The sequence below is a fragment of the Mustela nivalis genome, assembly GCF_964662115.1.
Source record: "Mustela nivalis genome assembly, chromosome: 10".
Taxonomy (NCBI): domain Eukaryota; kingdom Metazoa; phylum Chordata; class Mammalia; order Carnivora; family Mustelidae; genus Mustela; species Mustela nivalis.
In genome coordinates this window covers 83,122,673-83,141,625 of record NC_139029.1, presented here as the reverse complement: position 1 = coordinate 83,141,625, position 18,953 = coordinate 83,122,673, and the positions used below count along the sequence as shown (strand labels likewise).

The 18,953-nt window shown below is 42.7% G+C and overlaps 1 protein-coding gene across 8 annotated transcripts in view; it reads right to left on the bottom strand.

Annotated features, from left to right (window-relative positions):
- Positions 1-18,657, bottom strand: part of CDC14A (cell division cycle 14A) — a 179,631-nt gene extending 160,974 nt beyond the window's left edge. The window contains exons 1-2 of one of the 8 annotated variants that reach the window (XM_082686498.1): positions 18,586-18,657; positions 11,801-11,891 (exon numbers count right to left, since the gene is read on the bottom strand). Coding sequence is in view for 7 of the 8 variants with exons in the window: in XM_082686495.1 (XP_082542621.1) it covers positions 11,801-11,891; positions 12,693-12,741 (140 nt within the window). In the remaining variant the exon portion in view is untranslated. Of the gene's footprint in view, positions 1-11,800; positions 11,892-12,692; positions 13,257-18,585 lie in introns of those variants that run through there. The other 7 variants (XM_082686495.1, XM_082686497.1, XM_082686494.1 and 4 more) reach the window with 7 other exon arrangements.
- Positions 18,658-18,953: the final 296 nt, after the last annotated feature.

Genomic DNA, 18,953 nt, shown 5'->3' with positions numbered 1-18,953 from the left:
CTCCCACAGAAACATTCTCAAGCAGTATAAAAGTTAACTCTTTATTCAATGGCTGATACTGAGGGAGAGAGGACTACGCAGACAGCATACTCACAGCTTTGATAGAAGACAGAATGATGACTGATGCCCTGTACCCTCCTCACATTTCATAAAGCAACGAAGGCCTTGAAAAGGAAAATAATTGGGTGCCTCGACACCTCAGTCGGTTAAGTGTCTGCCTCGGCTCAGGTCATGATTCCAGGGTCCTGGGATCGAGTCCCACGTCAGGCTCTCCACTCTTTAAGACCAAATGTGCAAGGAGTCTGCTTCTCTCTCTGCCCCTCCTCCTATTCATTCTCTCAATCTCTCTCTCTCCCAAATAATAAATAAATAAAATCTTTTTTTTTCTTTTTTTTTTAAAGGAAAGGAAAACAATTACTCTAAAACCCAGTGAAGATCATATTACCCCTCTAAACACTTGGAATTAAAAGCAAAACCTTCATAATTGCCTGTGAGGCCCAGGCTGGTGCAGCCCCTACCTCTCTCTCTCTCTCTTTGGGGCTTCATCTTCCTGGTTTTAATACTAGTAAGCTCCAGCCAAGCTATTCCTTTTAGTCCCTGCCTCAGGCCGTTAGCACATTCACCCTCCCAGGCCTAATTAACTTCTACCTACCCTTTAGGTGTCAGTTCTACTCACACTTCCTCAGAGACTTCTTCCCTGACCCCACACCCACCACGGGCCTCACCCCACTTCACATATCCCTCTACGCTCCCACCCCACCCCCACAGGCCAGGCTCCATTGTTATGTGCTTCTTAGATCTCTCCTTCAGAGTACTTACAAATAATCCTATGTCTGAATATTGGACCAATATCCTCCCTATCGCCCACTGGACCATAGAAGCTCCAGGAACCTGGAGCTGGGTTTGAATGTGCTCACTGTCATGTTACATCCCTAGCACCTGACACAGAGATGACTGAGTAAGGAATGAACGACTGAGATGTGGTTGGTTCATCTGCAAAAACCCTGCCTGTTTCCATTTAATCCTTCTAAGCCATACACCAGATTAATGTGGGGAGAGATATCAGGTATTACATTTTGTTTATCGATGGTCACATAATAAAACTAACTGGACAAAATTAACAAAAATGACCTAAGACATAAAGGCAGTAAAGGGAAAGGAGAACAGAAGGATGGCCCACCTCTCTGCTGCCAGGAAAGGTCTAGAGTCCAGCCCCACCACCCCGCTTCAGCCTGTATCTTTACTACTGGCTAGCTCCCCAGGTGGCCTGCTCCAGAAGTAACCCCCAGTCTGAAAAGATTCATCCTGACTAGACATCGCCCCAATTCCTTTTGTCCTAGCAGCCCCTTCAGTTCTGAGAGTTTTGCCACATTAAAATCATCCTAAGCCTTTACTTTCGGGGTTTTCTAGAGTGGCAGCCAATCTGCTTGGGGCTTGTGAAACAGGTGCAAAGTCGGTTAGGGGCTATCAGAACAGGAAAGGCACTCTTTTACAAGCCCATCCTTCACAGCTTCCTAGAAGAGGCCTTTTTAAAACCTTTTTATCTCATATTTAGGGGGAAAAAAAAGTCTTTAACATTTCAGATTAATCCAGCTGCAGAGAATCAATAACTGACTACCAAGACTAATGTAAATGCTGTATCAATACCATGCCCTCTTAAAAGAAAGAGAAATGTATACAGTAACAAATCAGTTCTTTGGGGCACCTGGGTGGCTCAGTCAGTGAGGAAGCTGACTCTTGATTTCAGCTCAGATCATGATCTCCGGGTCGTGAGAACGAGCCCCATGTCCAACTCTGCACCAAGCATGGAGCCTGCTTGAGATTCTCTCTCTCCCTTTCCCTCTGCCCCTACCCCCTTCTCCCTCTCTGGCTGGCAGGCAGGCAGGCAAAGAAAGAAAGAAAGAAAGAAAGAGAGGGAGGAAGGGAGAAAAGGGAGGATACGGAGGGAGGAGGAAGGAAGGAACGAACGAGAGAGGGAGGGAGGGAGGAAAAAAAATGAATGAATAAATAAATCAGTTATTCAAGGATCCCCAATTCAGAAATCCCAATCTGGAATAAAAATGAGAATTATAAGTGAGCCAATAAACAAAGTCATACTGTTTCTTCTAAAGCCTGCCACAAAATCCATGCCCTTTTTTTTTTAAGATTTTATTTATTTATTTATTTATTTGAGAGATGGGGAGAGAGCACGAGAAAGAGGGAGAAGACGACGATTCCCTGCTGAGCAGAGAGCCCAATGTGGGGCTAGCTCCCAGAACCGTAGGATCATGACCTGGGCCAAAGGTAGATGCTTAACCAACTGAGCCACACAGGTGCCCCAAAATCCACGCTCTTTAGCTGTGTTTATAAGAAAGTTCCATTCTCACACAGGGTCTATTTAGTCTTACTTTGTACCAAAGGCCAATAAAATATGATGTCTGGTTTCTACGTCCATAGTATATTAGACTCATAAGACCATAGGGAGGAGGAAGTGATTAGGGGCGGCTACACTGATAGTAATGTCAATAGCTAACCCAATAGTAAGCAGCACCTAAAATGTACTCAACTCCTAGTAGTCAGCTATCAATAAAAACTGACTGAATAAATTAAAACCACTAAAAGATAACAAGATGTTTAGCAAACAGGCACCATCTGCTACATAAACCGAAAGCCCTTCATTCCTTAGAAGCAGCTAAAACCATCCCTGAATTACAGTGAAACTGTACAACCAATGAACTTATAGTAATAGAGTCTGAGTATTACAGAAAAACAAAAGGTAAATCATAAGCAGTAAACTCTTCAAGAAGGCGGAAATACACATTCATCTTAGAAAAGTTCCACAAGGGACGCCTGGGTGGCTCAGTTGGTTAAGCAGCTGCCTTCGGCTCAGGTCATGAACCCACCGTCCTGGGATCGAGTCCCACATCGGGCTCCTTGCTCGGCAGGGAGCCTGCTTCTCCCTCTGCCTCTGCCTGCCATTCTGTCTGCCTGTACTCACTCTCTCCCCCCCCCTCTGATAAATAAATAAAATCTTTAAAAAAAAAAAAAAAGAAAAAAGAAAAGTTCCACAAATTATAAAACTGTTTTCATATTCCAAGATGTGATTTCCCAACTGACTCGTAAGAGCTGCCTCCCTGGAATGCCACATTCCCAAACACAACCAGATAAATGCATTACTAGAACATACCCACCAAGGAGAACAAATGTGAAATAAACCATCTTTCCTGGTTCTCCAAAACAAAATTAAATTTTATAACCAAAGAACAAGTCCAAACCAGCAAATTCTTCATCAATAGGATGTGAACAGCGTTAAGACCAAAATATTAAAGTGTATAGATTAATACATGAAACATTTTATTCAGGGGCTCTGAGTTGGTTGAGCCTCTGCCTTTGGCTCAGGTCATGATCCTGGGGTCCTGTGATGGAGCCCTACATCATCAGGGAGTCTGCTTCTCTCTTTCTCTCTCTCCCTCTGCCCTTCCCACTGCTCATTCTCTCTCTCTCTCTCTCTCTCTCAAATAAATAAAATCTTTAAAAAAAAACATTTTATTCAAAAACTATAATTCACACACACTATTTCTTATAAAGGAACTCACTGTCAATTACAAAGAACTGTGATCATTCACCAGATGTTTCCAAGTTGTCAGAACCAGAAATAAACAGTACATACTTTCAATAGATAAGGTGATATTTTGATGGTTCTCATTCAACATCTGATTCTTTGGTGGTCCTGGAAGTACTTAGAGGATTAACAAAATTCACGTTTTTTGTTGTTGTTTTTTTAAGATTTTATTTATTTATTTGATAGAGAGAGACCACAAGTAGGCAGAGAGACAGGCAGAGAGAGAGGAAAGGAAGCAGGCTCCCTGCTGAGCAGAGAACCTGATACAGGACTCCATCCCAGGACCCTGAGATCATGACCTGAGCCGAAAGCAAAGGCTTTAACTCACTGAGTCACCCAGATCCCCCAAAATTCAAGGTGTTTTTTTTTTAGGTAAATTCAAAGTAAAGCTCAAAAAAAGTTTTTTTGTTTTTAAAGAAACAATGAATTTGACACGTAGCTTAGAAAGCCCAGTTCAAATCAGGGAGTCAGAAAGGAACTTTAGATCACTGTCCCATCCACCTTCTCAGTTTTTAAACAAGTAAATATCTAAAACTCCTGCGCAAGCATTGTCTGTTTTCTCCTTAAAGATCACAAAAGACAAAGATTCCTCCTTTTACTTTCATTGTAAACCCCCCTTTTACTTCCTTTCCCTATTCCCAAAACAAAACCAAGCACTAAAAAGGCAAACCTTTCTCTGATTTACATAATTGCCTACTATAATGTATCTCTTCATCCCAGTCATCCAGACCAGAAATCTTAAACATACATATCCAATTCCTCACCACCCCCCTCCCTGACCTGGTCAATCCCAAACACAGTCAATCCATCCCTTCTAGCTTCTTCCCCCTGTTCTCCCTCTGGCCTTTCTGTTCCCACTGCTACAACTGTAATTCAGTCCTCCCACAGCCTAACCAGACCCCACTTCACAGCCTATACCAGAGCTCTCTGCCACTGATAAACCCGCACAACAGAGGTCCAAATGGTTTTCTACCATGTAGTCTCCAACTATGTGTCCAACCTCACCGGGGACCTCTAGGCATTCAAACATTTTGCCTCACCTAAGAGAATCTTGCTAACTCCAAACACTGGAATCTCTACTTTCTTTCCTTCCTCTTCTGCTCATTCATTCATTCAGCTAAAATTTCTTGAGCACCAGCTGTGCGTCAGGCACCGTGCTGGGTTGTAGGGATATATATAATGGTAAACAAAAACAGGTAGTACATGTCCTCAGAGATGGTAAAATACACTCTTTGCTCTTCTGTGCCCTTCGAAAGCCAGTTCAAACCCCTCTATGAAGTTGTTATCACCCTGGGTGGTAATAATCTCCATGTCTCTTGGATTCCTAAAAAATACCTTTGCAGCTTTTGCCATATTTTGCCCTTCACTATGTTTGTATTCACTGCCTTATGTATTTGTGTACCCCCAAAGCTTTAGCCCAGAACTCCACACTGAAAGCTAGCTCACCTAAATGGTGGTTCCTTCTCCAGCAATTTCCAACCATTTCTAAGTTTTAAGTTTCTTTTTTTTCACTTCCTATGAAAATGCGTCAAGGGTCTTTTTTCTTTTCCTTTTCTTTTAGGCACAAAGGTGTATTAAAGCTGTGGGTAAGTAAAAGTCATTTGCTTCGGGCTTTGGAATGTGTTTATGAACTTACAAATGAGAACATCTGATGTCTTAGGAATCTACTTCAAACAAAATAATGAAGCCGCCCCGTGGTGATTTGGCATAGAAAGAACTTGGACCGCAGACAGCTCCCCATTGGACACTCCGACAGCCATTTGGATCCCTCTGTCAGGCCGCCTGATTAAGACGCACTGAGTTTTAACTGAGTCTGTAGCACCTTAGTTAAATTTTGTGTTTTTGTCAGGCTCATCTCAAGCAAACTGAAAGAACTGAATCATAATTTGTCCTTATGAAGATTAGAGATAGACTACCCACTATGAAGGTCTAATAAGTCAAAACAGCAAGTATGTTTTTAATGATTTATTTATTTATCCTAGAGAGAGCACACACTCAGGGGAGAGGGGCAGAAGGAGAGAAAAACTCAAGCAGACTCCACACTGAGTGGGGAGCCTGACTCGGGACTCAACCCCATGACCCTGAAATCACGACCTGAGCTGAAACCAAGAGTTGGCCACCCAACAGATTGCACCATCAGTGCATAGCAAGTATTCAATTAAATCAATACCTAGAAAGTAAAATTTGATTCTAGTATGCCACTGAATTTAGAACTGGCTGGTTCATGTATACACAGAAATGTGCATTTCCTCATCACATATACTATGTGGTACTCTTGGTGGTTATATATACACATACACATACATACACACCTAAAACTTACATGTTCAAAACAGAGAAGAAAAAGTAGCACTGAACACTGCTGGGTTATTTTTGCAAAATTAGGATGGAAGAAAGGAGAAAGGGAGAAGAAAGGGGTAAACACATCATCTTTTAAAGCTAGAGTTTTCTTTCTGAGTTTTTAGGAGAATTCTATGTAGAAACGATTATATCTTAAGTTACAACAGTTAAGAACCAACAACATTTCACTAGACAGCCTGCAAAAGAAGTTTTCAGAAGCTGGGCTTCTTTTGTTTTCATCCATCTTATTAATATGGAATGATAATTTATTCAATTTATTTATTAATTTATTTAGTCCACTGAAAGGGGGAGGAAAAAAAAGCAAAATTACACCCACAAAAGTGGAAGTGGAAAAATCATTTTCATTACCAGCACATATTCCTAGATACGGCCTAGACATAAAGGCGGTGCTCACACTGTCAGCAGCTCACTTCTAACCAAAGCCATCACCGCTCAAGTTAGAAGGGCCAGGCCTGCCAGGGAGGGGCGAAGCCCTTCTGCACCCTCCCCACCAGCCTCCAGCTCAAGACAACTGGGAGCTTGCTAGAAGCCTAAGATCATGAACTCCAGGGCCAATTACCCACAGCCTAAATCCCAGCTCAACAACTTAACTATAGCTCAATGACCTCTGAGCCTCAGCTTCCTCATCTCTAAAATGGTCATAATAATGGCACCTAGGGTTCTTCTGAAGCCTGAGTGAATGCATACAGAGCACAAGAACACTACCTGGCACGGGACTATAAATGTAAGCTATTGTTGTGATTTGCTTTTTATTCCAAAATTCAACTATATCTCCTCTTCTTTCACTATCATAGCAACTGATAATGAGAGCTGGGGCACCAAATGATGGCCCTAAGATGCTATAAGATCATATATTTGAGCATATCCATAAAAAGCACTAGCCTTTCCATTAAATTAACCTCCTTGCCATATTATTTGAAATATCTTGGATTTATTTATTTTAGAGAGAGAGAGAGCACGAGCAGGAGGGGCAGAGGCAGAGGGAGAAAGAGAAATTCCACCCACCTCCTCTCTGAGCACAGAATTGAAAAGGGGCTTGATCTCATGACCCTGAGATCACAACACAAGCCAAAACCAAGAGACAGTCACCCAAAGGACTGTGCCACCCAGGCACCCCTGCCACATACTAAATTGAAAACAAAAATCAAAAATAAAAAGGGTTCCTTCTCACTCCATTCCCACAAATATTTCCAGGCGAGGGAAGTTTTTCTGTATTTCTCTCAAAGATGTCCTAATCCACATTCTGACTCATACCTCTTCTATAGACTATAAAAGAAATCATTCTTCTATACATTATTTACCCAAGAATCCCTGGCTGCATTAATATCAGGGTGCCTTAATAGAGTTTAAATGAAAACTGAACATTTTAAATTATTTAAATCTTCAATTGAGCTAATTAGTCCTCATTAGAGGCTGCTCATTCTTCCATACTAAAACAGTGGGTGAAATGCTTCAAGTCACTTCAGAAACTGCTTAATATTCAGTCCCCAGAGTATGTCCATGAAAAGTTCTTTCCTGCATTCTCAATACCTTTCCTTTGCAAACATAGTGAGAGGAAAGATAAAAGTGGACACGGCTAGAAATGGAGACCCTCTACACTATCCTTCACAGCAAACTGGCTTTCCATGTGTTAACATCCAACCCTGTTCCCATCATCATAGTCAGGAGGGGCATACAAAGGTTACAACAATTAACATATTTCATCTCGCTAACTTTTGAGCCAAAAATATGTGAGCCAAGTTATAAAAAGTAAGCCTCTATTTGGATTACAGGGCCCCATTCCAAAACCCAAAGAATTAGCCTTTCTGGAGAGCTGCGTGTTATTTGTAGCTTAATCAAATACAGATAAATCTTTGAAAGGCTCCCTTTTTATTGGGCTATTTTTGTCCCATGGGTGTGTTAGCCTATACTCTGCTTTTAATCTTGATCTGTGAAATCGTAACCCAAGGATAAATGTATGGCTTTCTTATCAACCATATTTTACTAAAACTGCTCAGGCCTTTATATTAAGGTGATAAATTCTGTATTAAAATCACACAGAAAATTCAGACTTTCATTTCTAATAAATCACCTCACCTCATGGTGCTACTCTGTTAAGTCTTCTCCACCGGCTTCTCAGAAGGTTGCCATTACAATCATGGAGTGCTATCATTCCTCTTAGAACTAACTAACCACCTGTGCAAAACACAGCTGCGTCCAGGGGACCGACAGCCTAATATTTAGAGTCTACTTCCTGATTCAAAAATAATAGTTGCATTTCCAAGGTGATAATTTAGCCAGAGAGGTGGTATTTCATTTATATGTTCAGTGAGTAAGTACACAGTTATAAGGCTGTATAAGGCCTGTGTGATAATGTATGTAAACACACTCCTTTCCCTGGAGAGGTGTACAGTATGATTTGACGGTCAAGACTTTTCTCCCCACAGGACATCCTCCACAGAGAGAACACAGGTTACTATACATGCTTCCAGGGGCTTTGTAGAATCTCTCATCCTACCCTTCCCAAAGAAGCAGCGCTGCCAAGATGAATTCCCAGGCCTCTGCCCCTCTTTCTTTTCTTCTCTCTCTCCACCGTTTGTCCACCTCTTTCTCTATTTCCTCTTCCTTCCCTTGCTCCTCTCTTCCTAGCCTTGCCTGTGAAATACGGACTTTGACATCTCCTCTGTCTTCCCCCAAATCACACCATTCTCGCAGTTTTATCAACCCTTTGGGGAAAACTCCCCAAATTTAAGAACGTCAAGTCTATGTAATGACCCTTAAATTCCTTAAATTCAACATGATCAAAATGGAATGCCTGATGTCCCCATTAATCCCAATTCTTCCACACTACTTCGTGCTCAGTGAATGGCCCCGGCAGGCTCCCTGGGACCGAGGTAGTCTTAAGGACTTCTTTGCCTCCTCTTTTGCCTCAGCAACCCCCAACTCACCCACCTAATCTGTTGCCAGTCACATGGATTCAGAGCTCTTCTTTCTACCACCACTGCCACCAATCCTACTCTAGGCCTTTATTTCTTCCCCTTGAACATTCTAGAATTTTTCTAAGTGGCCTTCTATTTCCACTAACCCATCTTAGATGATACTATAATATTAACTTTTTGAGAGAAGATATACGTATTTCAGAACCAGAGGGTCTGGTTTCCAATTCCAGCTCTGCTACGTCTTCATTCTGTGACCTTGGGTAAGTTACCTAAACTCTCTGTACCCTAACTCTCATCATCTCTGCACACTAAGGATGATAACAGCGCCGGCCTCATGGAATTGTTGTGAAAACAAAAAGTTGTGGGACACCTAGAACAGCACCTAGCATACATTTAAACACTCAGTAAATGTTTGCTATTACTTGCCATTAGCTCCATTCCGGTCACACCATGGACTTCCCCAAAACCATGCAGGAGTCCAAAGGCTTCCATTGAAACGGCAGATCCCCACGCCGCCATTCAGTCTACACCCTGCTGACCTTTCAACTTCATAATGCACACCCCCATGAGACCTGAATACCCCCAGGTAAACTGGGGGACTTACTAGTCCCTGAACCCACTCTGGAGCCTCCTTTCTCATCCTTGCTTTCTTGTTTCTGGGATCTCTCCTGATAAAACTCTGTCCATCCTTCAAGCCAACTGTAAGTCCTCCAGGAAGCCCTTTTCTAAACACTTCAACCAAATATGCTCCCACCTGCCTGGGAACTCCTCTTAGCACAGGGCCTATGTTAACCTGAAGACAGTTCTCTATCTGTACTGCTCACTGCACTACTGTCATTCTCCCTATAGGCTTGTGGCTCCTAAAAGGTCCTATGTGCATTCATCATCGCCATACTCTCCAGCACCTAGCCATGAGTAATATGTTGGGGGGGTCACAAAAAAGATGGAATCACGGCTAATCAGAACCATGGCCACCGCTGTGGCAAGGCAGCTGGGCAAGTCCAAACCAAGAGAAATGTATGCTCTGCCCATACTGGAGTCCTCGTCATAGTTTCAGAAGATATCGAAACTTATAATAGAAATGGGATGGTCTCTCCAGCGAGTCTTTCTTTATAAGACACCGGAAGTACAGTAGAATAAATGTAAGAGGAATGGGATTTGTCTCCCTATCCTAAAATACACAAAAACAGTTCCTCACATATGCTCAATACTACAATCAAAAAACCATCCAACAACTGTGTTTAGTGGTTAAAGGCCAATTCCTGCTAGATCTAAGTGAAAGTATTCTCCACTTTTAGGAGCATTATCTTTTATTTGAGGGCAAACCATCTTTAGCCATCCCTAAAGAGGTAACTCAGACCTCAACAACAGAAGCTTGTTCGTGATATATTAACTGCCTCCGGCATGTCAGTCACTACAGAATGGAACACCGTGACAAATACACAGTCCCTACCCTCAGACGCACAAGAGGTCCCCAAACCCTAACCTCATGAAAACAAAGCCACAACAATGCACATTGCCAACAACAGAGTGCACACTCAACAAACAGCAGTGATGTCATCCAGGTACCCCGGGTCAGGGAGCAGGCCCGGCAGTCCTCCATTCTGTCTAGGGGCAGAGCTGTAATCTGACACCACGGATTTAGACCTCATTGCCGCCGCAACTCTGGGCATTCATAAGCAGCAGCAAAGGGCTCTTTCATTCCCACTTCAGCCTTCAGCCATTCAAGAAGCCTCCTGCCTCCAGCACCACTAGGAGAAATTCCCCAAGACCCCAGTTTCAAAAATCCCTATGGTGAAGGGACAGTTAAAGATGGTTTGCCCTCAAATAAAAGATAATGCTCCTAAAAGTGGAGAATACTTTCACTCCTCAAATGCCTGGGTGGTACCTACAAATCCTTAGGCAGATCAGCCAAAATCCCTTTTAAGGTGACAAGTCCGAGGAAGCTCACTATGGTTCATTAAACTCTGTTCATGTGATTGCATGTTTGGTTAAACAACAAAAGTCAAATTCAAATGTTTAAGTTAAAATATATTGGACTACTCTGCAACACCAGCTCTTTTAAGGAGAACACACTCAAGTCAGTTCAGCCTTCCTATTCTTTATTATCTGTTGCTTTTATTGAGTGGAGGTTTATCTCTCTTTAATTAAATTTTTACTGCCCTTAAAAGTACTAAGATAATCCTTTCCCTGTAAATTAATTGCTTTTCACAGAAAACGGTTCCCTATTCTTATTTTACACTCTCAAATCCTAATCCCACAGAGGCAAAGTAACCGAAGAAAGTAAATCAGCACTCCCATACCACTTCCTCAAAGACAAAGAAAGTAATACTCTGAAGCTTGGGGGCACCCAAAGAAAATCACCCAATAATTTCTCACACAGGTAAAACCTTACTCATAGATAAGACGTGGGTACAGCTACCTCCAGCCAAACATGTCCCACTTTCCAAAAACGAGCTGCAGAAACAAAAACATCCTGCGAGACAACAGAAGCCTTGTGAACTGGAAAGCTGAAGTGCTCCTAATACACACACTTCCCTGTACTCTGTGGGTGCCCCATAAATACTCCCCGGCTGATTCACAGGCCAATTACAGCGGCTAGCAAGGACAGAGAGTCTCCCTGGTCCTACTCTGGGGAGTGTTAGGTAACAGAAAGTTGCAATTTGTGGTGGTGGCAAGAAGAGCTAATACAGACAAAGGTTTAAAAGGAGTGGGGTGTTGACAGGTTCACATTATGTTAACTTTGCCTGCACCTCTCCCCAAGCACCTGAGTCTTTAAAAAATGGTATTGTGACTCACACCACTTGTGGGGGGAGGGGGGTATGTGACTAAAACTGCCATAAAGGTGCATAGGGTTCCCTCACCAAAGAGCCAACAGGCTAAAAGACTGAGAAAAAAAAAAAAAAAAATAGAAACTTACTTTTCATAGACCAGCTCCTCATCGATGGAGAAATAGTGGGTATTTACAGTGCTTTTTGGTCTATTCCTTAAAGTAGCAAAATATAATCGATCTGAAAGACAAGTTTAAAAGACGGGAGAAAACATATGAGAAGTAGGGCAGCTGAACGTGGAGAGTGGTGATAATACACGAAAGATCAAAATAATAACTGCTACCCATTATTTAAAGACCCCAGTAACACGTGGAATTCTTGCAGAAACCTGATCTCTCCCAGAAACCCAGAGACCCAAGAGCACAACAGAGAGGTGAGAAGGGGACCCAAATGAGACACTCAGCTAGGGGCTGAGGGTGGGGGCAGAGTTCCCACATCTCCCCAGTTTCAGGCCAGCAGGAGCGGACAGAAGCTGGGGGTACCCGTAGAACTGGAGATGCAAGTTTGGCTCAGACATCTCCAGACCTCAGCAGCTGCGGAAGGGGAAGAGAGGCGAGCCTGCAGCTCCGAAGACTTCAAGAAGAGGAAGGGAGGAAGAGACAGGGAGGTGTGACTGGGGGGTGTCCCGAAAACCGAGGCGATCAAGAGCAGGATAAAGGAGACGGAAAAAATCAACCGGAGCAGGATCCCCACGGGCTGCTGTGTGCAGAAGCCGGACCGAAACCGGCGCTGTCCCATTACCGGGCGGGAAGGCCATCCGAGGGAGCTGCAGAGGGAACCAGGGACGCAAGAAAGACAGAGAAGCCGGAAGCAGGGGGTCCTCGGGGAGAAGGTAGTACAGAGAGGGGACGAGCGCGCGCGCAGCGGCTGCAGGACACCAGGGGCCCGGGGAAAGCCGGAGACAGCGGTTGGGACGTAGGGGTAGAAGTGAAGAGTTGGGGGCGAGGGAGGGTTGGAGGATGCGGAGCGGCTGCTGCTCACCTTTCATGAACTCGCAAGCCCCGATTAGTTCCCCTGACTCCGCTGCCATCTTAAGCGAGATACGCACGGGGGAGGACTAGGTCGTGGCCAGCTGAGGTCACCCGCCCCCGGGGGCTTCCCCACTGCCCAGGAGCCGGGAAGCTTGCAGTCCCGAACACCGAGCCCGCCCGAGAGAGGCAGCAGGCGCCGAAGGCGGAGGCGGCTGGGGGGTCAGCGCGCGGGGCGCCCCGGGGACATTCCGTGGGGAACCCGAGCCCGCTCCGCGCGGGGCGCACACGCCCCAGGCTGTGGCCGCTCCGATTCGGACCCGGCTCCTGCTGCTGCTCCGCCGCCGCGGCGCCAGGGAAACGCAGACCAGCTCTCACAGCCGGGCAAAGTCTTCCCCCCGCTCCCAAAGTGATCATGGAGGAGGAGACGTCTGGCCCCGATCGCGCCCGTGGCTACTCGTGCGACAGCGGGCAGGACTCTGGTGCCCGCCGGCTGGCAGCAGCTGCTCCGGCTCCTCCTTCGCCACCTCCTTTCAGCAGCAACTCTTCCTCCTCCTCCCCCCTAGGTCCGCCCTCAGACCTTCCTCCCCGCCCTCCCTCAGCCCCCTCCACTTTCACGGCTCTGCGGCCATCCCTTAAAGGGACAGCCCCGCTCCTTTCTCGGTGCGGGCCCCGCGCCCCAGTTACCAGGCGCCCCGCGGGTCACTAGGAGCCAGTTGCTAAGGCTTTGTTGCCGTCCTCCAATTGCTGTGCAGGAAACGGGGCTCTGGGCCCAGGGGAGCCGGGCGGGGCCTCCAGACCAGAAACTTATGAATGAAACGGTGGAGTAGGGAGTGGATGTCGGGAAGGGCGCTCTTTCGGCTTCACTGGCAAGGATGCGCCGGCGCCCCCTTTTCTGCACCCACTAAGCCTTCTTAGATTTTTCGTCTCCGTCTCTCTCTCGCCCTCACCCACGTTCTCCTAAACTCTTGAGCACGCGAGCGCGCGCGCGCGCACACACACACACACACACACTCTTAATACCTCAGATCTCCGGCCCAGCCTCCTATTAGCAAATCTTTCAAGCACTCCGCATTCCCTCCACCACTGACGGATCTTCATCTTTATTTAAAAAATGATAAAGTTTTTAAAAGAAGCGCTACCTCCCCGCTCCAAAGAACATGTACCGATTTCCTCTACACACACTGACTTTTGTATAATTTGTGCTTTGTTCTCACGGGGGGAAACCTTCCCATCCGATCCCCCCATGTCCTCTCAGTGGGGCCACCACTGCGGGCGCAAAATGCCTAACATCTACATTGCTTCGGCTCAGGAGGGGGGCGAGGGAGCGAGACCGGCGGAACAGGCGACACCGGAGAGGGCCACTAGAACACGGGGGAAATTAACACAAAAGAATCTCTTTAGGTAGTCTTCGCTGAAGCGCTGCAGGGAGTGGGTCGCCTCAAAAAGCCCTTGTCTTGTTTCTGGGAAGCTCCTCACACTGAACAACTTTATTGCCGGGTGCCCTGCGGACGCGCCTAATTAGAGGACAGTCCCTTGGATATGAAAATGGCGCTACGGCTCCATCATCAGAAGAGCATGCGCCCTGAGTGGTTTCTCCAGACCCAGAGAGGGATTTGCGCCCGCCTTCGGGAGAAAGGGGGCGCACCCGTGAAGAGCCGCCCCGCCAGCTTGCAAGGAGCGCTTTGAGGCGAGCGTGGAGAACTCAACTCCTTGGTCTTAACCCCTTTAGTCAGCTTTGCTAACTCTTCCAAAAAGCGACACTGTAACGGAAAGCAAATAGAAGGTGCTTTTTGGAAGCCTGATTGGTTTGATTTTTTTTTTCATTGCTAGAATAAGAAAAATATATGGATGTATTTCATAGGTATTCAGAAAAAATAGAACATCTCAATTCTAATCAAACATGTCCTTGTAAGAGAGTAAAAAGAAAAACCTAACATCCAGTTCTTTAGACCACAAAAATGTAAAGCTGGAAGAATCATTAAAGAGCACCTCTGATACCCTATACCCAAACAGCACCGTCTATACTCTAATCTTCACTTGAAAAAAAAAAAAAAATCTCAAGAGTTTTTGAAACTATAAAAGTCCTGAAAGATGAATTGTAGTGAGTGTTCTGTGTTGAGATGCATTCCATGTCTTACAGGCCACTGGCAATGGCTATGGAGTTCTAAAAGAGGAAAACATCTCTCAAATATGTTGTCCTCGCTCATTCAATTACTTGAATTTTGCCTGATATTACCCCAGTCTTACAATCTGGTGTTAACAACCATGTTGGCCAAATCAAATTATTGTATTGAAAAATTCTAACAGTTTTTTTCATGTGAAAGATGGCAAAGGAAAGCAAATGAATGTCTCAGTAAACTTAACTCTTTTGTTCAGAAGTCTGAATTCAGCGGTGGTAATCTGTTTCCAAATTTGCTTATTTAACATTTGTGTAGAATCTAAATTCACTTGCAAAATTTCCGAAAAACCTCTCATCCCAGTACTGTTTTAGAAAAATTGAGTGAAAAAAAGAAGTTCAATTCTCATACAACACATAAACTTCTAATTTCATTATATAGTCTAGTGAAATGAACTCTAAATCTGCATTTTCAGAGAAAGCAACTTTAACTGAACTTCCTCTTGTTATTTTCTAAAATGAATTTACAAAAACCTTTCATATAATTCTCTGGCTCAGAAATCTTGGTCATGAAAAGTGAATTACGACCAGAACAAATAGAAGTTCTTAAAATTAAGAACTCAAAATGAAAAACTTTCTTTTTCTTTATCACATTTACAATATGGATATTATAATGAAATTCTTAAGGACTTTCTAATATTTTAATGTTGCACAAAAGACAAATAAGTGATTATCAGTATAATCAAATCTCTCTAAACCAAAATCTGCACAATGTAAAAGATATGGAATATTCTACAAGAAAAACTGTAAACAAGTTAGTGCACGCACAGCACACATCCACGCCAAGGTTCTAGTGACATCATAAAACACTTTATTCCCTCAATTATCCTGAGGTCAGTGTTCCTATGGGCTGCAGTTTCATAATAAAGGCATGATTTCAGTCAATGGAGGAAGATAATGGAAGAAACTTTTTCCAATCATCCAACTTAATAAAAGTGTTAGGAAATGACTTTAATTTTTTTTTAAAGATTTTATTTATTTATTCGACAGAGAGAGATCACAAGTAGGCAGAGAGGCAGGCAGAGAGAGAGGAGGAAGCAGGCTCCCCGCTGAGCAGAGCGCCCGATGTGGGGCTCAATCCCAGGACCCCGGGATCATGACCCAAGCTGAAAGCAGAGGCTTTAACCCACTGAGCCACCCAGGCGCCCCAGAAATGACTTTAATTTTAAACAACAATAAAGAAAGTCATTTCACACATAAAGAAAATACTGAGAAAATTAAATGTCACTCAAAGAAGAAAAGGAAGGTAATGTTATACAGAGAATTCTAGCAGGTCAGTACAAAAGTGTCTCAACAACAGTAACTCTACAAACATCACTTGAATCCTGTCTCTCACGCACTGAGAGACAGTGTACGGACCAGTGTGTGTACCTGCAGAACTGGAAAACTCACTCTAGGAGGTAGCTTCAAAATATGTCACCAAAATATGGCTGGTGGGGCCATACTGAACACCCGTAGTCATTCATGCACATAACACCTCTTCAAAAATGCAAAGGCAGCTTCTCTGGGCCACGGCTTCCTCATAGTCTTCCCTAGATTAAAATCCCCATTTTTTTCAACCTTTTCTAAAATTGCAGGGCTTCAAGTCCAGTGACTTTCTTTTCCAATTTGTCTATATCCCTTATAAATTGTGTTCCAGAACTGAATGCAGGCCAGTGATGACTTAGTGTGACTAGTTCTAAGATCAGAAAAAAGCACTGATAGAAGATTCAGATGAGAACAAATGTGATGAAAAATGTAAAAGAACCAAATTTTATCATTTAACTGCAAAAAAAAGGACACTCTTCTCTCTTGTTGGAGAACGACAAGGAAAAAGTTGCTTAGGCTAATCAAAGACCTGATAACTGTGACATTTATTATACTATTCAAAGCATCATTTCTTATTAGAATATATAATGGGAATGTGCTTTTAGTTGCTTTTTCAGTCATAAGTAAAAAAATATTTAGAATATGTACTTTGAATTCTTTCTAAAAATTAATTTTCAATTTAACTGTGAAACAAGGAAACCTATCTTTCTGAGTAATTTAAAATTCAAAGTAATTTGAATTGTTTAAATATTTTGATTCCTTGCTAGGTGCCAAAATAATTTAAAGTAATCTTTAGCTTTATACATATATATAGTTACAATCACAAACTATTATTACAGAACAATCAGAATACCAAAAATATGTAGATAAAGTGACCATGAAATAGTTGCCCACAGATGCTAAAATCGTGGACTGACCCAGCCATATTCTGCATCACATTGATCACCAATGCATGTTTAAGAACTCCCAACCAGAATCAAAGATGGTAAGAACCTGGAAGGACCTGGCAGATCAGCTAGTTCCAGTTTTCAAACAGACACCCTGGTAGAGCCTAAGGTAGCAGAGGCCCTACCTGGGGATGGGAGGGGAGAGTGCTGGGTAGCATGGAGAGCTACTACAAAATATTCCACTCATAAAAAATGATGGGGCAGTTAGAGGAAAGAAAAGAGAAGAAGAATCAATTACCCCCATGGTCCAGGGTAATTAATTTTCTGAAGTCACATAGCTGACCCGTGGTAGAAATAAGACCAGTATTCATTATTTGCGCTAATACCAATAATCTTTTCTCAATTTTCTCCTAACTTAGCTCATCTTACATTGTTTAGCTCATGGGTTCTTAAACTTTTGAGATGATAAAATGTCAAGCAATAATAATGTATATGCCAAATATCTTTCCTTCAAGATTTTAGAGAAAATATTGAAATAATTTAAGCTCAGAATGGAAAAATAAGAGATGTTGCATTATCTCTTGTTGTCATATGGCTTCTCTAAAAATCTGAATTGTCTATTTTTAATAGCATAACCATTATTCTATAGAACATAGTTTGAGAAATTTAGTGAACATTAACAATAAAAATTCAATTCAATAATCATCTTATCCTTGACTGATGCAGCTGGTAAAGAATGACATAATTTTTAGAAGGTGAAAGAAAGTTCCATAGCTAGGTTGATAAACTTAATGGTGCTCAACTTACTGGTCAATTTACCACATTTTTCAAATAGACTAACACTCAATACAGTTTTAAAACTTACAGAATGTGGGGTGCCTAGATGGCACAATTGATTATGTATCTGACTCTTGGTTTGGGCTAAGGTCCTGACCTCAGGATCATAAGATCAAACCCACATCAGGCTTTATGCTCAGCACAGAGTCTACTTGGAGTTTCTTTCTCCCTCTCCCGTTTCCCCATCACACTCTCTCATAAATAAATAAAACTTTTTAAACAAAACTTGCAGAATTTATCCAGCTACACTTGTCATTCCTACTCTTTTTTTGGAGAGGAAATTTAAAAATGAACATTTTTTCTCCAAAAATATATAAAATAATATTCTGTGTGCCATTCCTCACCCCCATCACCACCAAAATAATATTCTGTGTGCCACTACTCACTCCTCATTACCATCACTTTAGTGACATATTGTGGTTTCAAGTTTCTAATGTTCCCTCACATGCCCATTTAATTTATACTATACTACTATATTCTGTATACGTTTCTATCAGAAAAATAATAACAATTAAGTTTTATTGAAAACCAGGCACACAATTTATAGCTCAGCTCTCACATCAGTTCCCTATGAGATAAGTTCTATTATTATTGCCATTTTATAGATGAGGAAACTGCCACAAAATGGATGCTCTAAAAATATATAGAGCATGACTGGATAAATTAGTAATTAAAATGTTGGGAAATGAACTTACCTGAATCACTTCAATATGTAAAGCAGTCATTTGCAGCTGGAGTCATGGGAAAAATACTGGATTTATAATCAGAAGCCAGGCTTCAGGTATTGCTCTATCACCAACTGTGTATATAATCTTAGACTGTTTCCTCTGACATTAAATAGATATTATAATAATTTCTAATTCACAGGAATAATAGTAGAATTAAATAAGAGTACCATGATGTGCTGCCATTGTCTAAATATTTGTTATTAATGTTAAAGCTTATATTAAATATAAAATTATTTCCAAAATCGGATATTCACAAGACTCAAACTATTATATTTCTTTGGATCTAGGTATTTTTGCTTAAGTTACCCCTTGCCAATAACATAAGCAAAATAGAC